Source organism: Engystomops pustulosus, chromosome 1, assembly GCF_040894005.1.
Source record: "Engystomops pustulosus chromosome 1, aEngPut4.maternal, whole genome shotgun sequence".
Classification (NCBI taxonomy): Eukaryota; Metazoa; Chordata; class Amphibia; order Anura; family Leptodactylidae; genus Engystomops; species Engystomops pustulosus.
Window position 1 is genome coordinate 292,689,620 of NC_092411.1, and position 16,188 is coordinate 292,705,807.

The 16,188-nt window shown below is 42.0% G+C and overlaps 1 protein-coding gene across 1 annotated transcript; it reads right to left on the bottom strand.

Annotated features, from left to right (window-relative positions):
- Positions 1–4,577: 4,577 nt before the first annotated feature.
- LOC140113671 (vomeronasal type-2 receptor 116-like) lies at positions 4,578–14,681 on the bottom strand. The gene is made up of 4 exons (XM_072132653.1): positions 14,476–14,681; positions 13,094–13,300; positions 6,086–6,209; positions 4,578–4,991 (listed from the first exon to the last, which is right to left on the bottom strand). The coding sequence occupies exons 2-4, from the start codon at positions 13,244–13,246 to the stop codon at positions 4,612–4,614; spliced, it is 657 nt and encodes a 218-aa protein (XP_071988754.1). The 5' UTR covers positions 13,247–13,300; positions 14,476–14,681; the 3' UTR covers positions 4,578–4,611.
- Positions 14,682–16,188: the final 1,507 nt, after the last annotated feature.

Sequence of the window (16,188 nt, forward strand, 5' to 3'; positions counted from 1 at the left end):
TTGGTTGCTGGATAACAGATGGGAGGACGACACAGGACGGGTTAGTAGAAGAGTTAAAACTTCATGCAGTTAATGAGTGTTATAGGCTTGCCTAAAGAAATGGGTTTTAAGAGCACGTTTGAAACTTTGGAGGTTAGGTATTAGTCTGATAGTCCGGGGCAGAGCATTCCATAGAATTGGTGCAGCTCTAGAGAAGTCTTGGAGACGCGAGTGGGAGGTCCGCACTAGGGTAGAGGTTAATCTAAGATCACTGGCGGATCTAAGAGCACGGGTTGGGCGATAGACTGAGATAAGAGAGGAGAGGTAGGGGGGTGCAGCATTATACAGAGCTTTATGGATGAGGGTTATTATTATTTTAAACTGTATTCGAAAGGAGACTGGCAGCCAGTGCAGCGACTGGCATGAACTGTAAGCATACATGGTCCCCTTATCAAACGAGCTGTGTCAGGCAGAATTTTGGGTTGTTTTCATGGCTTCCACAACAAACTTGTTAACTTTGTCGCCACCCTGCTGTGTAATCCACAAAAAATACTGGCAAACTTTTATCATTTACCGATATTATTTCAGCGCTTCTTGCGCAGCTGTTTACATTCCCCTCACCCGCCATATCCTAAACTTATAAGAACGCTACTACACTTGATCTTATACAAAAGGTTCTTAGAAGTGCTGTTTGGGGAGTAGCCTATAGACAGGGGCTTGGATTGGCGAAAGCTCGCCTGGCAGCGGAGCGCCAGCTCCATGCCAAGATCCAACTAACATAGTTTTAACTGCAGCACCTTTAATCTACTACTAGTTCACTGCCTCCATACATGGTCCCCTTATCAAACGAGCTGTGTCAGGCAGAATTTTGGGTTGTTTTCATGGCTTCCATGTTAACTTTGTCGCCACCCTGTTGTGTAATCCACAAAATATACTGGCAAACTTTTATCATGTACCGATATTATTTGAGCGCTTCTTGCTCACCTCCTTTGGTTCCTCTCTGCCACCCATTGGTTTGAAGCCTGAGTCCATTTAGGGTATGTCGCCATGACACTCTCTAGCCTGCTGCCGCTGCCTCTGCATGCCGTCCCCTATAGTGTCAGGGTCAATTATTGGATGTTTTAGATGCTATCTAGCTTCATTCTGTCACTCTGTCATGGCCATGCTGTTGCCCATAATTTTGGCATAATGTTGCGATTATGCAGCCTCAGAGGCATCCATGCATGCTGCCCCTGCTGTTTCCTGTCCATTTCCGTGGTGTTTCCATCCTTTTCTGAGGTTCCCAGGTGTTTGGCCAAGCTTCCCTGTGCAGAGCCTTGGTCCCCTTGAAAAATGCTCGAGTCTCCCATTGACTTCAATGGGGTTCGTTATTCGAGACGAGCACTCGAGCATCGGGAAAAGTTCGTCTCGAATAACGAGTACCCGAGCATTTTAGTGTTCGCTCATCTCTAGTTATGTGTCATCAATAAGGCAGAACTGCCATTTGCTGCTGAGATAGACCTTTATATCATATGCCAGTTTTGGTGTGATTTCTGTGAGCTCACTGTGCAGCATATGGAAACTATTAGAATACCTGAGGTTGTGTACGAAAGGGGAACCTGACATTAATAAGATGGGACATCATTTTGTTTCCGCTGTCACCATGAGCATAATAATTGAATTTCACATACTGGTAGCTTCTAGCTGCCCTGTTATTAATCAAATTTAGGAGTTCATTCCTAAGCTTAATTAGTTGTGTCCCGTTAGCCATTGCCTTAGACCTCTTTCCTACCTGACTGCCTTGAGTTTCCTGCCTAACTGCCCTGCGTTCCCCTCTGATTACCATTTTATATGCCTTCCATGTGACAGGTTGCGTAGTATCTGCCAGTATATTCTTGGTAGAGGTTTCTCCTCTATTCTTTTTACTTGTTTGGGGTCATAGTAACGTTTTTATTTAGTCACCAGAAACATGGCTTAGATAAAATGTCACATAAGCATCACTGACAATGAAGAGTGGTCAGAAATCATGGGCGGGCCAATCATTGCCTGCTTAAGGATTGCAGGTGATGCAAGCAGTATAAATATAAAGTCAAGCCGCTGTTATGTATGGTGGACAGAAGAGAAAAATGTGTAGTCCTTTGTGTCAGATTGAGTGTTTGCCAGGAGTCTAGGACACCGTAATCGAAAAGCACTTTTTTCACTAATGTCAAATCTCCTGTTGAGCTATCAAAAATTGGGTTGAGTGCTAACTTGATGTCTCCCCCTATAATCTTAAACCCTTTTGTCTTGGGGGACTCTCTGAGCCATGAAACCTAGCCCACATTGAGAGAATATAATGATACTAGGGTGACCTGCACTGGCCCTATTTTCCCTTTAACCAATCCATTTTTTTGGAAATCAAGATGCACACATCTAGTCACTTTGCCATAAGTATTGTGGTATTGAAACCGATAACCACTGTGAGAGAAAGAGGGGGGGGGGGGTGCAACCTGTTTTAAGATGTGTTTCCTGTAAAAAGACAAATATTAGACTTATCTTTACACAGTAGTTGGATCTTTTCTTCAGTGAGTCCAAACCACGTATGTTGTAAGAGGTCAACTTAATGTGATACATCATCAATAGTGTTTGATTATGGATTTCGGCAATAGTGGGACCTGCTTTTTCCAATCATTGGCCTTAGCAGTGATGAGTGACATCCCTTGTAATGTAAAGGAAATAACATCCTGGACAACAGTGAGGACACTGATTGGCAAAAGTAGGTTCTGTGATCTCCTAATCCACTTCTGGGCCCATCGGCACTACTGAAGACAGAGGACTCCTGCAATGCTTAAAAATGAGAGATAGAACAGAGTAGATAGTGAGTAGATCATAGATAGAGTACATAGCAGAGGTTTTTTTCATTTTGTTACCCCTACTCTGTCTTTAGTTGTGTTTTCAGATTTAAAAAATTCCCAAAACTTGTCACAGGCGGGATAATCTTCAAAAGCTAGAAAAAACATCTCGAAATAACAATTCAAAGGCACCAGAACTGCGATGTAACACCTACAAATATCTAATGCCTCTCACAAATAAACACATTTATCACCAAAAAAAAATCAATAAACCAGCATATAATTTAATTCACCAGAAGCACATACATTGGTTACACGCAATTCGCCAAATAATAAACAATACAATAATCACGCGCTAAAAATCATTCAACCACCAAAATACATACAAGCAGCGTGAGCTCTATAGAGAATGGGTTACAGATGAAAACAGAAAGACAAATTAGGGTTATTTTTTTGTATAAATTCTCTACATTGTCCACACCGATTGTATTTATTTCTGAATTTTGTAACTCTTTGGTATTAAGGGTATGTGGTAACACATGGGACTGGTTAAAACTGAGAAGTGCCACTAGTTATATACTATGAATTCAACCACAGGCTGAAGGGTTGAAAATGTAATTTTATTAAGGAAAACTATAGGAAAGGTCGTTACTTGTTGCTACACAGGAAGTGACCGGTCTACATCGTAGTTGGATAAATCACCAGAAAGGTTTTCTCTACAAAAGCAATTTATTATCAGATAAAAAGGAAAGCAAAGAATGGATTTTATTCAGGTATTCAGAAATTTCATGTCAGTTTTATTACAGAATATCCTAATAATATGAACATCGATGACATTCAGGCAATGATTTAGGTGAAGTGTTTCTGTAACCTGTGTCCTTTACTCTTCACCTCAGGATTTACCAGGATATTGTAACATTTAGGTAAAAACATGCAGCACAATATTCCTCCCCCTGAGGACAATATGGCAAATATCTCTACGATGACCATGTATTTCCCTCTGCTGCTCAGATAGGCCGGGATGGCACAGATCCAGACACTGCAGAACAGCAGCATGCTGAAGGTGATGTACTTGGCCTCATTATAGATATCAGGTAATGTCCTCACCATGAAAGCCAGAACAAAGCTCACAGCTGTCAGGAGACCCATATAACCCAACATGAGGTAAAAGGACAGGACAGAACCTTCATTACACTGGATGATGGTCTTCCCAGGATAATCCCGGTTATACTCCTGATATGGAGGAGACACTGACAACCAGATAACTGCATTCACAATCTGAATAGATGAACAGCCCAACACTACTGAGTAAGGAAGCTTCACCCCCACACACTTTCTCCATGGGCTGTCAGGTCTGGTGGCCTTGAAGGCGATGCAGACTATGATGGTCTTGGACTTTAGAAAAAGAAACGGAACTCCGCACCAGGTTCAGGGTAAAAATAGTTTCTTGTCAATCCAGACTTTATTTTATAGACAATTTTTAAAATGTACATGGCATGTCCCCTAGACCATGAAGAGGAACAAAAGAAACCTACGCGTTTCAAGTGCACGTGGCACTCTTAGTCAACCATGACTAAGAGTGCCACGTGCACTTGAAACGCGTAGGTTTCTTTTGTTCCTCTTCATGGTCTAGGGGACATGTCATGTACATTTTAAAAATTGTCTATAAAATAAAGTCTGGATTGACAAGAAACTATTTTTACCCTGAACCTGGTGCGGAGTTCCGTTTCTTTTTCTAAAGTCTTGGACCGTACACTACGTCAGTGTGGATCTCCTGCACATGTGAATGGGAAAACTGGTGAGCTACAAAATTTTCTTTTTCTTATTCTATGATGGTCTTGGCCAGGACAGAAGACACAACGACTGTGAAGAAGATCCCAAAGAAGGTTTGTCGCAGCATGCAGGTCATATCCACTGGACGACCGATGAATAGAAACACACAGAGTAAGCTGAACATGAGAGAGCTCAGGAGGATGAAGCTGAGGGTCCGGTTATTGGCTCGGACAATGGGAGATTTCCAGAATATAGTGAATATTCCCAACATAAATACAGTAATAAGAGAAAGTAACACGGAGAAGATGGAGAAGACTAAAGCCAGAACATCAGTCTCATATGAAAAATACTCCTGCTCTCTGACATAACATTTGTTTCTTCTCTCATTTGGCCATTCATCTTCAGGACATCTCCGGCAATTCTGGCTGTCTATGGATGAAATGTTGATGAATTTTAGGACACTGCAGGTAACATTTTTTAAACACTTTGTCAGGGACTCAGGTCTAGCAATCAATAACTTTACACAGAACAATGGAGATGTGCGGTTCTAGCCAAATGTATATAGACTTTTATCCATTGATATCTCTGGAGTTTGTTACGTTACATGAGCTTGTGATCAGAAGTAAGAGGAGGGCAACGTCTGCACAGGATTCTCTGAGCTACCAGGGCCATTGTATGTTGTATTTTGTCTTTTATACTCTACACATTAATGTTTACAGAAATGTATAACTTCAAAAGTTTTGCTCCAATGAGTGTACTGTAAATGTCTAAAAATTTGTTAAACTGTTAGCTAAAAAATATTAGTTTTTGGCAAATAGTTGGGATACTCAAGCGAAAACTTTGGCCACAATGATGTAGACTTGGGCTATCTGGTTTCTACATTGTAATTGATATTTTCTACAAATACTTCCCCATGAATGGACTGGTGAAGCTAATTATGCCTTTCAGAATCTAAAGTCGACTTCCACTCAGGCCTCATATAAGCGAATGTATGTACATGAGGGCATCATGCAGGCTGCAAATAAGGTCCACGTGTCATTGATTGTAACCTCTTTGTTTTGGCTCTGTTCAAAACATCCCCCCCCCATATGGGGGGGTCCTGCTCTATAGTTTGTGGAGTGGCCATCCGGCACAGTCACTGTAGACCACATTGTGACCTTGCTCAGTAGAAGTCTGTGTGGGCCATGAGCTGGGCTGCAATTTTTGCAGCTGAAAATTACAGTTGTATGCATGAGGTCTTACACTGAGAGCACCAGATGTTACGATGTTGCCTACAGTGCTGATGTTGGCATATGATTATAAATATGTGAAGGATATATAAAAAACAAAGCACATGAACAGTTTTTTTTCTGGTGCTCTCAGTTTGATGGACATGTGCCACATTTCGGTTGGACTTGCCAACATGAATGTGTTGTGTGGTGCTAATGTGCCCATTGTGTCATGGCTAGTTTCTGGTTTAAAAAAAAAAAAGGTTTTTTCTCTAGAAATAGAGAGAAAAAAAATATTGAATAAAATAAACCGACCTGAATGATTAGTAAATTCTCCTTCGGCACATGGGATACAGTCGTAGCAGCAGATGTGATATCCTTCTCTCAGGACTTTTCGGGTTCCCGGTAGACAGGATTCGCTACATCGTCCTTTAGGGATCTAAATATAAAAGATCCAGGATTAATATTTATTGCTTCCATTTAAATAATATATGAATTACAGAGTAGGGCAGAGGCAGGAGGAATCTACCATCAGATCTACTTCTGATACCAGATTCCTTGTGGTAGGTTTCCTTTAAGTTTATTGTAATAATTCACAGAGACAATAACCACACAACTACAGCAGTCGCCTCCTAAAGACCTTTCATCTTAAGTCTCTCTGTCTTAAGTCACGATATGACAAAATCTCCCCCACTCCTTTAGCATTGAGAATTCCTGCTGTAGGCTCCAGTGATTATGCATTGTTGAGGAGCTAAGAACCTTATTGAGGTGACTGCACGACTCATCCGCTTGGGTGGTTGGAATGTGTCTGACGTTGTGAATCGAGGGGATGCTACTGGCGTGAGGTGGAGCTGGACTCCTACGGATGGTGCTGTGGCGATAAGCCAAAGAAAGAATTGGGGGTTGAGGCCTAGTTTACAGATAGGCCTGTGACCCAGTCGGCACGTCCTTTGTGAGAGAGGGGGTGTAGCTGCTAGTGGCGTGCTGTCAAGCCACATAACACCTGCTCAACATGAGCCTAGCAGAATAGTATAAAAGAAAGCCAGAGCGCAAAGCTGCCGCAACACAGAAAAGAATCAGAAAAGAATATGTATGACCTGGTGAGAGTGGGCAAAAGCCAAGTATGGAGAACTGAAACAAAGAACAAGTTTAACCCCTTACCGACATGTGACGTACTAGTACTAGGCGAGGGTTCACAGGCTGAGCCCTCTCTATACAAGGTGGGCGTTAGTTACATATATCAGCAAACACCTACCAGTAACAATCGCGGTCATTGCTGGCACCCATCACGGGTGTTAACCCTATACATGCACACGACACAGCTGCCGGAGGCATTTAAATCCTGGCAGCACATGGGCACCGCCATCTTGGATACAATCAATTGTTGATCAATTGTTATGACAGCCTCAGGTCTTTAGAAAAACAATTTAAAAAAACCTGTAAATTACTTTTGATTCTTTTTTTGTTTACCTTATACTGTAAGAAAAATGTTATTTTTATTCTATCGGTCAGTATAATTATGGCAATACCAAATTTCTATCTCTTTTTCATGTTTGATAATTTTTAGACAGATAAAACTTTTAATTTTTGGTCTATATCTCCTTAAGGACGCAGCCAGTTTATAGCTTAAGGCTCAGCCCCATTTTTTAGATTCTGACTTGCGTCTCTTTATATGGTTCTAACTTTTGAACACTGTTATAAAAACGATTCTGAGATTGTTTTTTCCCCACATTTGTACTTCATTTTAGTGGTAAATTTTCGATGATAAGTTTAGAGTTTATTTATGAAAAAAAAGAAAAATTAGGAATGTTTTTAAAAATTTGCCATTTTCTAATCATCATGTATTCACGGAGACAGATTTACCACATAAATAAGTTGCTGAATAACATTTCCCATACATACTTCATATTTTCATAATTTTTGAAATGTCTGGATAATTTATTTTGATGTGGTGTTGCTTACAAATCGAATATCAGTTTTCTATATTTTCAGATTTGACTATTTTGGGGATAATTTCTGTTTTTGATGAAATGTTTAATATTTAACATTAAAACCCCCTATATAATCAACCATTTTTTAAATCTGCACCCCTCAAATTATCAGAAACAGTTTTTAGGAAGATTTTAACCCCTTGAGATCTTTATAGTAATTAAATCAAAATGACGGTGAAATTTAAAATGGTCAAATTTTGTCGGTTATACGTTCATTTAGCCCTAAAATTTACACATTTCCAAAAGATATAAATAGAAAACCCACATGTGGCCGTTACTTGTTTTATGGGCACACGGCGAGGCGCAGAAGGGAAGGAGGGAACTGCAGCTGCCAGGATTTTAGTTTCCTTATTGGCCCCTTTTGTAGGCTATAAAAATTTTGCTTTTTCGTTACTGGGGCCATGTGACGGCATTTTTTTTGCGGGATGAGATGCTTTTTCCAGTGTTAAAATTGTGGGGTTGGTATTGTTGAAAATGTATGAACTTTTTTTTAGGGCAGGAATAGAAAAGTATTATGGGAACACCAGACTTTAATATTTTTTATTTTGTTTTACTAAATTTGGCAAATAAATTCCTAATGTGAGGAAAAATCTATCATTTGTTCATCACCGTCTTCCAAGTGGCATAACATTTTTACCTTTTTTGGCTACAGAGCTGGTTGATGGCTTGTGTTTTGCAGGACATGTTGTACTTTGCACCAGTATCATTCTGGAGTACATGTTTTTTAGATCACTTTTTATTGCATTTTCTGTGGGATTAAATTGGTAAAAACCATAATTTTTTTATAGTGTTCATTCTACGGGTTCAATTACTATTTAATTTTATTCTACGGGTTGTTACAGATGCGGTTATACTATGTTTGTTGGGTTTGGGTTATGGTTTAGAATTTTTGTGCATTATTGTCAATACCTGTCCAGCAAACGCACAACCACAACCAGGCTTGGCACTAGCTGTCAGACTAGATAAGTGGTGGCGAACTCACCCTGCGACGTCCCTGCGGGCTAAGGCCCTGCCTAAAGCAGATAAACCGCCCTGGTAAGGGTGAACCCACCATCAGGAACCTAACTGATGGTCCCTGAGTGACCCTACAAGATGACAGGGAAAACTCACTTTGTCTGGCAGCTTCTGGAAGGTGGAGCGGACAGGTAACCGGAATACAGGTACAGACCAGTGTTCACACTGGCGCACAGAATACTAACACAGGTATAAGACAGGTACAAACAACTTATATACAGGACTTATGGCAGGTATAAACAGGACAGGTCAATATACAGGTCAGGTTCAGTTACGTTTTTTGATCTTGTTTTACATGAGTGTATATTTGTACCTGTTCAGTATCTACCTGTTTGTGTTTGCCCTCGGTATCCGGTTGACGTGCTTGTGCGCGTGCGTCGCGATCGTCCGTTTGGTGGTGCGCGTTCCGGGCGCGTCTCCATGGCAACTCCCCTCCGATCATGTGATTCGGGTGGGCGTGTCGTGGTGACGCGGTTCCGGTGCGCGGCCCCACGTGGCGACCGCGTCAAGTGACGAGCGTCTTTTAGCTGGACGGCTGATGGTAAGTATAAAGCAGGGCGTGCCACACATATACTTCACCTCCTGACGAAGCAGCAGCGAAACGCGCGTCGGGGTGCAGTTCATTGGCCTTCTGGGGACCCCCATCATACCTTTCATCATGCCTACGGGTAAGGACTCTATTTGATTCTGTGCATAGTGGTAGCCGGAAGGTACCTCCGGACCCTATCCTACATAGGACCCAACTAAGGAGATATTTCTCTATCCATATTCCCATCTGCATTATTTATTATTATCAGACATTTTTGTCTTCATACTACTATTTACCTATAGGTTTTGGGGTGTCTGCAGGGCGCTTATGGTTTTCGTGGTTGCCCCATATTCCATCAGGGGCCATTTGTTTCCCCTTTATTTCTTTCCCTATTATGTGATATAATTTGTCTTGTATATTGTGCATTAATCTTATAATAAAATATATTATTAATTTTATTCTTGATGATATTTTCTGGCTCTCTTTTGGGTTATTGATCAGTTACAAACAGACAAGTGGAGACAGGTCAAGATTAGAGATGAGCGAGCGCTAAAATGCTCGAGTGCTCGTTACTCGAGTCAAACTTTTTCCAATGCTCGAGTGCTCGTTGCGAATAAGGAACCCCATTGAAGTCAATGGGAGACTCAAGCATTGTTCTAGGGGACCAAGGGGACCAATAAAATGTGTCATTTTATTGAGAAATAAGGAAGTCAGTCCTGTTTCCTCGTTTTTTTTTTATTCAATGGAATATATGTGGAACTTCAAAAAGGAGAATGACCCGTGTTAAACATCTGCAATGTGTTCTTCACACATATTGTTCTTCACATACTATTGTGAAGAACACCTTTCCGTACTCATGTCTTTTGATATGTTAGCAGATGTATGGAAGCATCTGTAATGTGTTCTTCACTGTTTTCACGGTGTTCTTCACTGTGTTCTTCACTGTGTTACCTTAATTGAAAGCTCATTCTCGAGCAGGCAAAATACTCGTCCGAGCAACAAGCCATTTCGAGTACCCTTATACTCGAACGAGCATCAAGCTCGGACGAGTATGCTCGCCCATCTCTAGTCAAGATCAAGATGGCTGCAAAAGTACAAAATCAGATACAAACACAGAATACCAAACAAGATAGCAAGAGCACTAGATACACAGGTAAGACTCGAAGAATAACCAGCAAGGTCTGATAGTCAGGTATATAAGGCCGTTCCCGGACACGCCTCCTGCAGCACACTTGGGAACTGTCCATCAGGCTAGTAACCCTTGCTGGGCAGGGCTGAAATACAAGGAGCAGGGTGTGGCTCAGTTAATCCAAACACAAGCAGTAATCCACAGTTCACACACAAATAAACGCCATTGTCACGGGTGGTCCTGCGACCCATATCTCGGGTCGCGGGCTCAACCATGCCCCTCGCTCCCCGCAGGCACAGCGCCAGCGCCTCGTACCTGTCCCCGCTCCCGAGTCCTGGCCCTGCTCTGTGTGCGTGTCCCTGCGTCCCAGTTCCCCCGGTGGGCTGCTAGAGGCGTGTCTGGGAACTGCCTTATATACCTGCCCATTCCCATCCCAGACCTGGCAGGTTATTTTTAGTCTTTCCTGTGTATCTAGTGCTCTTGCTATCTTGTTTGCTTTTCTGTGTTTTGAATCTGATTCTTTACCTTTGCAACCATCTTGGTTTTGACCCGGTTTGTTTGTCTCCGCTTGTCTGTCTGTACCTGTACCTAACCTGTATATAACCCGCTTGATCTTGACCTGACCTGTGGATAACCTGCCTGTAGACCTGTATATAATGTTGTTTGTCAGTATCGTTTGCCTCTTAGTGTTATCCCGCATTCCCTGTCTCTGTGTTAGTATTCTGTGCACCAGTGTGATCGCGGGTCTATTCCTTGATTCCGGTTAACTGTCAGCTCCAGCATCCAGCAGCTGCCAGACGAAGTAAGTCTTTCCTGTCATGAGGCTTGCATGATGCTTGAGGGACCGACCGTCGGTTAGGTTCCAGATAGTGGGTTCGCCCTTATCAGGGCGGCTTATCTGCTTTAGTCAGGGCCTCAGCCCGCAGGGATGTCGCAGGGTGAGTTTGCCACCTCTTACCTAGTCTGACAGCTAGCACCAAGCCTTGTTGTGGTTGTATGGTTGCTGGACCGGTGCTGACACAATCATTATAATTCCATGCAATATTCCATGCAGACATTTAAATACCACGGTTGTGTTGACCATGACATTTAATTGGTTAGCACCCGCTATCAGGGGGTGTCAGCTGTAAGTCACAGTTGACACCCTGTTTTCCGATCATGAAGTACTATGACGACATGGAGCGCTATTCCATAATAGTACATTATGGAACGTCAACAGGTTAATGGGTCCGACTAACAGTTACGGTATATTGAGCCCAGGATGGGAACCATTAGTGGGCTCTATTTGAATTCATGTCACAGAAATTTCGTAATGGATTTTGTAAAAGTCATTGCTTGAGGGATTCCAAAAGATTAGCTGTAGATTTTCCAGAAATGTAAAACTTAGTATAACAAATCTCAAAAGATCTAAGGTAAAGTTACAGAATAGACCAACAAGTGACTGGCCCCAGGTAGTGTGCCCCGGTTTTTGTCTCAGCATATGGAAAATTTTGGTTCTCTGGTATTGTTGTGGAGCAGGTAATAGATTATCTTTAAAGTTTAACTGTCAGGTTCGCTAGACGTTCTCCGACCTCCGGCGCATATCCGCGCAAACTCATCCTCTCGTCCGCTACCAGCGATCTCTGGCGTGCGCCCTGGGCAGCAGCTGCTAAGATCTCACGCTGTCTAGGAGTTGTGTTCTGAACTGCTGGGTCTTGTGGTACCTCTGCATGGTACCTGCTGTTGTGCTTGATTATTCTGCACCATGAGGGGTTAATTCCCAGTAGTTGTCCAGCTCCTATCAGGTTCTGGAGGTGGGGTTCTGGCTGCATAAATTGCAGCCTCACTAGTCACCTGTGCCAGTGTTTGAAATCCCTTCTCCACTCGCTCTCAGCATTAGGTTTGACTTGATCCATATCTGTATCGTTTTGACCTCGGCTAGTTTTTGACATTGACTCTTTGCTTACTGATTTTGCTATTGACGTACCCTCTCGTTGTGACTCCGGCTAGTTTACCACTCTTTTGTGTTTTATGTTTGTCAGTCTGTTCGCGTTTCCCTTCCCTCACTTATCCAGTGTATTTTGAGTCTTCAAGTAGTTGCCCCACGGTTTAGTGTGGGGGGGCTATAGGAAGGGACAGAGGTTGGGGCAAGCTCAGGGCACACTATCCCCTGTCTTCTGTGTTACCAAATCCTAACATTAACATTTTTTACAATAGACAAAACTTTGTAATGGCTTTTAAATAGCTTTTAGTTTTATATAATTGAAGACAAAGTAAATTTTATTGAAGGCCTAAAGGGGTTGACCAGTTTTCAATAAACCTCTTCGATTAGACATTTCTCTAAATCTTAATGTGTTTTGCAGTCTATTCTCTGCATGCTGCCCTCTGCCTGCACACACAGCGGACATCTGTGACTTAGCTCCAAGAAATCCAGGTGATGTCACTCACTTTGTCTCTTCTCATAGTCCTTCTCTACCAGAGGAGGAGGATGAGTCATATTCTGCTGCTACAGATCCATCTATTCACAGGAGCTCAGAGATGTAAAGCAAGAAGCCTGGAGCTCTACACACTGTACACAAGTAAGTATCATGACTGCTGAATCATCTCATGAACATTCATTCAGTAAAGGCACATGGGTAAAATTATGTACAGTGTGGCCAACTCCTTTATTAGTGACTTACCAGCCCCTGTTTCCATGTTACTAGCTGTGGAGTCATATGGAGCTGCTTCTCTTCTGGAAGTGATGCATCAAATCTTCCGACAGATGTTCTAGATATTAATTTACCATTTTTATATCTTCTCACCACCCAATTCCTTATATCTAGTGGTGTCATCCAATCTCCGTTCTCATTTAAAAAATCCCTTTCTTCCTTTATGTAGCGAGTCAGCTGTAAGAGACCAAGGTAGTAATAAAGGCACCGGGTAATATCAATCCATCGATTAGTAATACAAATGCTGCAGAACATACAAAAGATCTTTAACCCTTAATGAGATGGGATGTTACTGTGCATCCCAGTGCGGCTAAGGTTGTATATGGAGAGCACAAGGCCTGAGACCTTTCCATACATTACAGGTGTTTCCTATACAATGTAGACTAAGAACTCCTGATGCCATATAACTACAGGGCTTATAACCAGGGAATCAATTGTATATGATTTTTACGATGGACAATAGACATCAAGACATAATGGGGCAGATTTACTAAGAACAGTGCATTGGAGCATTTCCTTCTTTAACGACTTGTAAAAATAAAAATTTGGGGACCAATATTTTTTGGAAAACATATAATTTCTCAGCTACATGAGCCAATGCTATTACCCATTGATACATTCTTTTAGTGGTATAGTTACCAAAAATACGGTTATTTGTAGAAGGCTTCAACTGTTCTGTTACCCCAGAAACTTTTGAAATGTGTCATGGCACTTAAAAAAATCGTCATCAAAATCTACATCTGAAAAACTCAATGGTTCTCCTTCCGTCGTGTGCCCTGCTGTAGGCTGATACAGAAGTGGGGATTACCATACTTGGGAGAAACTGCACCACGGAATCTAAGATGAATATGTAAATTTTAGTGCTATATAAACTTTCCAATTAGACTTCATTTTTTAAATACATTTTAATGCTGATTTTCATCAACATTTTAAAACAATATAAAACAAGAACCAAGACAGACACCTAAGGTTTGGGCAGCTACCTCTTACATTGCATAAGGCATAGATAAGAACTATAAAAGCAGTACAATAAAGAGTACTATAATGCAGTGGTGTAACAGGACAGCTGTGGCCCCTGGTGCAAACTTTGATCCAGGGCCCCCAACATGCTGCCACCCCCTTCTCACACATCACAGAGAAGCCTCTATCTAAAATGTCCAGCAGCAGCCTCCACTCAAAAATGACCGTCAACAGCCTACACTCAATATACATGACTGACAGCAGCCTCCACCTAATAAAAATAACTGACAGCAGCCTCCAATCAATTTAAATTACCGATAGCAGCCTCCACTTAACATAAGTGACCAACAGCAACCACCATTCAATAAAAATTACTGACAGCCTCCACTCACCGAAATGTCCAGCTGCAGCCTCCACTCACTGAAATGCGCAGCAGAAGCCTCCACTCACTGAGATGTCCAGCAGCAGCCTCCACTCACTGAAATGTCCAGCAGCAGCCTCCACTCACTGAAATATGCAGCAGCATCAGCCTGGTAGGGTAAGCGGGGGCCTGGGCCAGGTGCATAGCCCAGGTGCCCGGCCTGGATGCACATGCACTATAGTCCTCTGTGTTCCTCTGGGCTTCTGTGTTCCTCCGCCCAGTGCTGGCAGCGTAATAACGTCATTATGTTGTGTGGTGCTGGGACATTGGCCATGCTACTATAGTGACAGAGAAGGAAGTGTCCGTGTATATCACTTCCTGCTCTGTCCTGGCATTCAGCAGTATTGGAGCACAGCTCTGATTTAGCTCAAAGCTGCAGTATAGGACCTGGACAACAGCCGCGGGTGCCCCTCTGAGCATATCAATTAGCATATTTATGACAGGGTGCCACGGCTGTCACATTTTATTATATAACCGTGCACAGGAAGAGGTTTAAGTGACAGCCTTGGCCTGGGACAATTCAATCCAACGCGCCTGGTTGTGGTCACAAAGCTCTGCATGACCACCATATATGGAGAAGTTAGCCAGTTTCCATATGCTATCTCCAACATGTGCTATGGGTTGTGGGGTAAATTTCAGTGATCCTAAAAGGAAGGAAGTGATATGCCATCTGTACAGCAATTTCCTAGCTGTTTTCTAGTGATTGATACATCTAGATGATTTATCACTTGATACTAGAGCCATTTGTCATTGATTGATTGTCTGTTTGGAAAAAGTGTCCATTGAAGTCTTTGGGTGCATCAAAAAGTGCTTTGCACACGGATGTCATCAGAAAGTGCACAATATTTTGCTTCTTGGGAAACATTTTGGCACCATTTTCTCTGACATTCCTGCTGCTGTTTCTGTTGATTTTGACAGGATGCCACGACATATGGTCATAGAGGAATTGATTTGGCACATCAAGGTAACTGACTATTATGACCACAAATCTGGAGTGAATGATGTAAAGGATGTCTGGCCTGAAGTAAATAACAGATCTGGAAGGGAAATCAGAACAGTCCACAGACATTAGCAAGCAGATGGAAGAGGACAAAAATATCTTCTTTACTCACTTCTCAGGGGGACATCACTATGATCATCCAGGAACTACCATGATAGAATCCAAAGTAAAAAAAACTATAGAAATGAAGGCATTTTAAAATGTCCTAATAATGCACTAGAGTCTGTGGAAGGGTTTTTAGACCTTCTGCAATTCGCCTAGTAAGAATCATGTACTTTGATTTTTCTAGTGCTTTCAACATAATAGAGCTGATCCGCAGAAGAGATATTGACACCAAATTAGTAGAGTGGATTTTTGATTACTTAATGAACAGACCAGAGTTTGTACAGATGGGAAAGGTGTAATCAAATATAGTTGTAAGCACTTGAGTCACCACAAGGCACAATACTGGCCAATTCTTTGCAGCCTTTGTACTTCAAAAATTAGGCACAACTCTACCTCCTTCCACCTTCAAAAATGTTCTAATGATTCTGTAATCATTGGCTGTATCTGCAAAAGTAATGACTAAGAATAAAGGGAAACCATTGCAAAATTTGTGGACTGGAATGAAAAAAATTACCTGGTGCTTAACAACAACGAGACCAAGGAGATGGTGTGTCACGGATGCACCCATTATCCTTGTCA

Bases quoted from the DNA above. Each gene is read 5' to 3' on its own strand.
- LOC140113671 (XM_072132653.1), bottom strand. From the start codon at position 13,246: ATGACACCACTAGATATAAGGAATTGGGTGGTGAGAAGATATAAAAAT. The intron at 6,210-13,093 runs GTAAGTCACTAA...TTTTATATTTAG, and splicing joins TAACATGGAAACAGGGGCTG to ATCCCTAAAGGACGATGTAG. The intron at 4,992-6,085 runs GTCGGTTTATTT...TTTCATCCATAG, and splicing joins AGAATTTACTAATCATTCAG to ACAGCCAGAATTGCCGGAGA.